The sequence below is a fragment of the Pseudorasbora parva genome, chromosome 17 (genome assembly GCF_024679245.1).
Source record: "Pseudorasbora parva isolate DD20220531a chromosome 17, ASM2467924v1, whole genome shotgun sequence".
NCBI lineage: Eukaryota > Metazoa > Chordata > Actinopteri > Cypriniformes > Gobionidae > Pseudorasbora > Pseudorasbora parva.
In genome coordinates, this window is record NC_090188.1 from 5,179,104 (window position 1) to 5,185,321 (window position 6,218).

Here is a 6,218-nt window from a genome sequence, read left to right on the forward strand (position 1 = left end):
AGATTTATTTGCATTCAATTTAATTAAAAATAGCATTAAAATATTTTTGATTGAAAATATATTTAAAAAAATTAATGAAGTGTTCATGGAACGGATGTGTTGTCTTAATATTTCCTTAACATTTACAACAGTCATAAAATACCAAATAAATGCAAAATGATCCAATGACAAATCCATTGCTAGACTTCAAAATAAAGAACATTTTTAATGTGAATAGGCAGACTGGTCATCTGCCAATGCCAATAATCTCCAAACATAATCAGACAGATTAGGGCTGCACGATTAAATCGCATCCAATTTGGCTTATTGCGATTATGGGAAAAAATTTAAATAAATAACGCAAAAAGCTGCAATAGCTTAAACCGAGCATTTGAAAAAGCAACATGCGTTCCAAACATGAGAAGCATTATGATCCTCTTGTCCAACATAAGACCACATTTAATAACATGTTTTTACTCCAAACTCACTTCTGGGATCAAGATGTTAGCAGCAGATACTTTAAGTCCTCTAAGTTATAAGGTGGGGCCTCCATGGATCAGACTTGTTTGTTCAGCACATCCCACAGATGCTCGATTGGATTGAGATCTGGGGAATCTGGAGGCCGAGTCAACACCTCAAACTCATTGTGCTCCTCAAACCATTCCTGAATATTTGTGCTTTGTGTCAGGAGCATTATCCTGCTGGAAGAGCCACAGCCACCAGAATAACGTTTCCATTAAAGGGTGAACATGATCTGCAACAATGCTAAGGTAGGTGGTACGTGTCAAAGTAACATCCACGTGTCTGGCAGAACCCAAGGTTTCCCAGCAGAACATTGCCCAAAGCATCACACTGCCTTCTTCCCATAGTGCATCCTGGTGCCATGTGTTCCCCAGGTAAGCGACGCACACGCAACCGGCCATCCACGTGATGTAAAAGAAACCAGAACAGGCCACCTTCTTCCATTGCTCCATAGTCCAGTTCTGATGCTCACGTGCCACTGTTGGTGCTTTCGGCGGGGTCAGGGGTCAGCATGGGCACCCTGAATGATCTGCAGCTATACCGCCCCATACACAACAAACTGAGATGCACTGTGTATTCTGACACCTCTCTATCAGAACCAGCATTAACTACTTGAGCAATCTGAGCTCCAGTAGCTCGTCTGTTTAATCAGATTACATGGGCCAGTTTCGATGCACTTCAACCGCTTCAGGTTCTCCACTGTTCCTTCCTTGGAGCACTTTTGATAGACACTGACCACTGCAGACCGGGAACAGCCCACAAGAGCTGCAGTTTTGGAGATGCTCTGACCCAGTCATCTCGCCATCACAATTTGGACCTTGTCAAACTCACTCAAATCCTTACGCTTGCCCATTTTTCCTGCTTCTAACACATCAACTTTGAGGACAAAATGTTCACTTGCTGCCTAATATATCCCACCCACTAACAGGAGCCATGATGGAGATAATCAGTGTTATTCACTTCACCTGTCAAAATGTTATGCCTGATCTGTGTATGTTAAAAAAAAAAATGTTTTATGAACTAAATCACAGCCTTTGCCAAATCACAAGTGGTTTGTTGTTGATTAATCGTGCAGCACTAAGACAGATATAGGTCGTAATTGAATGGTTGTTTTTGAGCTGTAACAGTCTTCTTACCTTGTAGTTGACAGCAACATGGAAGTCTGTTGTACGTAGATCTGTGTCTGCAAGCCATCAGGGATTTCCTTACCATCCTTAAACCACAGAATATTCAGGTCCTGTGCCTGGCTCACATTACTAAGGTCTATGGAGCAGTTAAATGTGACCTCTGCCCCCTCTGACCGCTGGATTGTGCCCGCAGTGGGTTTGAAGCGCAGCTTCTGGATTTCTTTCTGCGAGAGATGTACACTGGAGGCTCGTCCTGGGACAATCAGCGGTTCTGTTGCCCTCGTTGGACGGAAAGAACGTCCCGGTCTCCCCCAATGGGGTGAACCTCCATGGTGGACGACAGCGAGGGGATGCTTCCAACTGGCAGCTGTTTTGAGGAGATCAGAGTTTGTGTCAATATAAGGATATCACAACAGTGACATTTTTTACAAAAACTAAATATGCCTATATTTAACTGAAGTGTATGTAAGATTGTGGCCAAAACTGGTACTGCAATCACTATCCCCTCTCCCCTGAATCGAGGTTGCCAGATGTGCCGCAGGATCAGCAGGAACATTTGTAGCTGCAGCTGTGGTAACTAGAGCAGATCTGGCAACCCGGATACAGAAACACTCCTGACTTTGTGATTGGTCGATAGGTGGAGGGCGGAGCTTCAGGGCAAAACACAACATGCCAACTTCAGTTGAGAGCTGCAACAACAACTTTTAAATGACAATATCCTGGCCGGACTACTGTTTACAGTGATATAAGTATTTGAAATTAACATGATAACATATCAGGGCCATTTTATGATTACTTGATATACATTTCTTACATACAGTTCCTTTAAATATAAAAAAATAAATAAGGGTCTGGTGTGAGAACCATCTAAAGTCTGCAATTAATCTAGTATCTAATATTATCCAGTATCTAAAAGTGGATCAATCTATTGCATAGGAACAAAACTTGCGCTTAATGGCTGTTTTTTGTAGAGCTGCTTAACAGATGATTTGGCTTTGACATTTTGCTACATTGACATTATTAATGTACTGAATTGAATCAATATCGAACTGAACAATTACATTACAATGTCTTTTTAGAGCTGCTTCACAGCAGAATTGAATGGTTTTCACTGTAAAGCTGCTTTGAAATAATCTGTATTATATAAAGTGCTATACAAATAAAAGTGACTTCAACATGGTAATACTATGCATGTTTTGCATTATAATGGAAATACATACAGTATAAATCATTTGGTTCCATGATATATGGTGAACATGGTTCAGCCGCATTTCAGTAAGGGAAATCCATGTTATTCAGATATATTCTACTGCGTGACTCAGCTCTGGCACTGCTTCAGAAATGCAGTGGAAAACCAGCATCCTGTTCTCCAAGAGCAAAAGGAAATTCTTTCTCTAAAGGAATCTGTTATCAAAGGAAGCACACGCAGCTCTTATTTAGAAAGCCTTATATATATATATATATATATATATATATATATATATATATATATATATATATATATATATATATATATATATATATATATATATATATATATACTACAACGGGATTCACGAAACTAGATACAGCGCATTCAACTGAAATTGCACAATGCACAATTAAATGATCAGTTGTTGTAGTGTAGATCAATGCTTTAGCAATAGAAATCTATTTTGTTTGTCATTAAGCTAGAAATGTAACGAACACGTTTCACTGCACGGGTAATTTACTTACAACACTAAGCACTTCTACTTGTTTGTTAGTAATATATAAAGGTCCAGGTTTTATAGAAAATTCCAAGTCTTATAATCTGTTTTTTGCACTGAAGATATTTTAGATACAAGATGAGCTGTTGTCACGATACTGGAACTTTAATACCTTGAAAAATATCGATATTTAATACCACAGGGAAAACTGCCATATATTTCGCCATACAGATCATTTGTTATCACAGGTTTTTGTAATTCGGATAATTTTGTGTACACTGAGCAGGGAGGCTTTATTTCAATAGTTGAATAGTTATACAAATAAACAAATTGCAAATGATAGCACAAATAAAGAGGCAAATGAAATAAACATGGCTTTAAGTTGTTTCAGGTGGGTCTAACAGTAGGCTAGTATTCAGCTAAGAAATACTATCAGAAATGAAAATAATCAGATGTAAACTAACACTAGATAGTTTTAATTGAAAAAATTAAATACTGAAAACAATTTTTGTAATGCATACAAAATTACGAAAGATTTTCTCGTTCTTTGATTAATATGACAGTCATCAGGAATATTAGGCTGCTGTCACTTTAAGAGCTTATCCACAGGTTTAATATATGGTTACACAACATGCATTTTCTCTCAATTATTTACATTCCAAAACTGACTGTATTTACCTAAATACTCATCAAGACGTGCATTTGACATTATTTTGGCCATTTAAGCGCAATAAGCCACGAAAAGTCAATTTGGTACTCGCAAGCTGTTTGATAGTCGGCTTCATGTGCGCGACACTCATACAGATCAGTGATGAGCCTGCTTCTGGTGTGGGAGCGAAACCTTCTGTAATGACTAAAATGATGTACAATACAAACACTATTCAACCAAAGCAAATTAGTGAGTCAGAAGAGGCGGGTGTGTCAATTCGCCATCGTTGATAAGACAGAGTGAGAACGCACAGGGTGTATCTACACTGCAGAAAAGGAGTATTGGACGGGTTTCATATATTTCAGTATTGATGCATCATAATATCTATATTTTTGACTGCTACATTAGAAAATGCAAACATAGTTTAGCTTCATTGTATAATCAAAGTTAGTCTGGGATATAAATTCTAGGTAACACTTTACAATAAGGTTTAATTTGCTAAAATTAGTAAATATATTATTAACATGAACTAACAATGAGTAAATACATTTGTTAGCCTACTGTGGGCTATTTATTAATATTTGTTAATGTTTTAGCTAATCCAGCAGTTCAATGTTTCTTCGTGTTAATTGTGCATTAATTAATGGTAATAAATGCTGTAGACGTATTGTTCATTCTTACTCTAAAAAAGGCTGAATATGGTAAAATATTGACAAACCCCAAATGTTTACATTACATTTTTAAACCAACGATTGGGTTTCAACCCAAAGAAGGTTGAAAACACAGATTTCTTTTTTAGGTGAATCCTATTGTCAGTTTATCAAACCTATTCATAATAAACTTTTGGTTTTATCATTAAGATTGTATTCTTGATACTTAACTAAAATAAAACATCAACAACTGCACTATATGACACTTATTAACTCTTATTGGAAACAATTCAGTAAAATCTCATATTTATAACCAAGCTATACTATATCTAAACTTTTTTAAATTAAATGTTTAAACCCAACCGTTAGGTTTGTCCATATTTTACCCAAACGCAGGTTGAAGTAACCCTGATTTAAGTTGCGTATGTTCTGTAAAGCACATAAGTAAAGTTAACAACTAAAATAAATTAAAGTGTTTTAATGTAGGAAATCAAATTTCCACCTAAAGGTCCTGCGCATAAATCGATTCCATATGATATAAACAAAGCAAAATGCCGTTTTAAAATCTCGTCACATGCACAAGTTTTATTAAAACTTTTTAAGGTTGCTGATTCAGTTCATCCACAAAGATATCACAGAAAGTTGAATGAAATCACACATCTTACCAGTTATCACTGTGACCGACTGTGAAAACAATCCGACGAGCAGCAGAGGAGTTAAAAAGCGCAACACCGCAGAGAAACTTTTGCCTAGAAAAAAACCCATAACGTTTTCTTTTCTTTTTTCCTCTCGTATAAATGTGTCAGACGAATACACACAAGAAGCGGAGTATGTGCAGGTCAAACAACATCATCTTTTCTATTTACTCGGGGTCATTTAACACACGAAGGAATGTGTGTGTGTTTGGTGGTCGTGACGAATGCAGCTGACTCCACGGCACGCGCGCTCTCGCTGGAGGAACGTGACGTCACACCAGCAGGTTGGAGTCGGATGCGCGCTCCTCACAAATTCACCACCCCGATGTTTTGTTTTATGTTTTGACGCATATTTTTTATTTAACAAATTTAACTACTTTAAAGGTTCATCTTGCATATTTATTTAACGTATTCTTTATTTACTACTTATTTTACTGTTTGATAATATTTTATAATTAATATGTTGGCTTATTTTTAATGGCTAAAGTCCCGTTCACACCAAGAACGATAACTACAGAGAAAATAATAAAGTTAACTACATTCGTGTCTACACCAACGGACGAAATCGTTATGTTTATTCTAAACGCGTGCTTATCTGCCACTTTAAAATGCTCGAGCTCGTAACAGCAGGATGGATTTTGATTGGCTGTCAATGTTTTTATCGTTCTGATAAAATCGTTTTGAACGTGATTCCAGCAATATCATATTGTTATCGTTATAGCTGTAGTGCAAACTCTGCTATTCTTTAATACTGAGATTTTTTTTTAGAACTATACCTCATTATCTAACGTTTTTGGTGTGAACGGGTCTTAAAGGGATAGTTCACCAAAAATGAAAATTAATTCATGATTTAATCACCCTAAAGTCATCTAGGTGTATATGACATTCATATTTAAAACGTTCTAAAG

At 36.7% G+C, this 6,218-nt stretch overlaps 1 protein-coding gene across 1 annotated transcript in view; it reads right to left on the reverse strand.

The window, feature by feature from the left end:
- Nucleotides 1-5,542, reverse strand: part of mertka (c-mer proto-oncogene tyrosine kinase a) — a 39,633-nt gene extending 34,091 nt beyond the window's left edge. Inside the window, exons 1-2 of the mRNA XM_067421637.1 lie at nucleotides 5,281-5,542; nucleotides 1,638-1,995 (exon numbers count right to left, since the gene is read on the reverse strand). Of these exons, the coding sequence (XP_067277738.1) occupies nucleotides 1,638-1,995; nucleotides 5,281-5,380 (458 nt within the window). The 5' untranslated portion in view covers nucleotides 5,381-5,542. The remainder of the gene's footprint in view (nucleotides 1-1,637; nucleotides 1,996-5,280) is intronic.
- Between the last annotated feature and the right edge of the window lie 676 nt (nucleotides 5,543-6,218).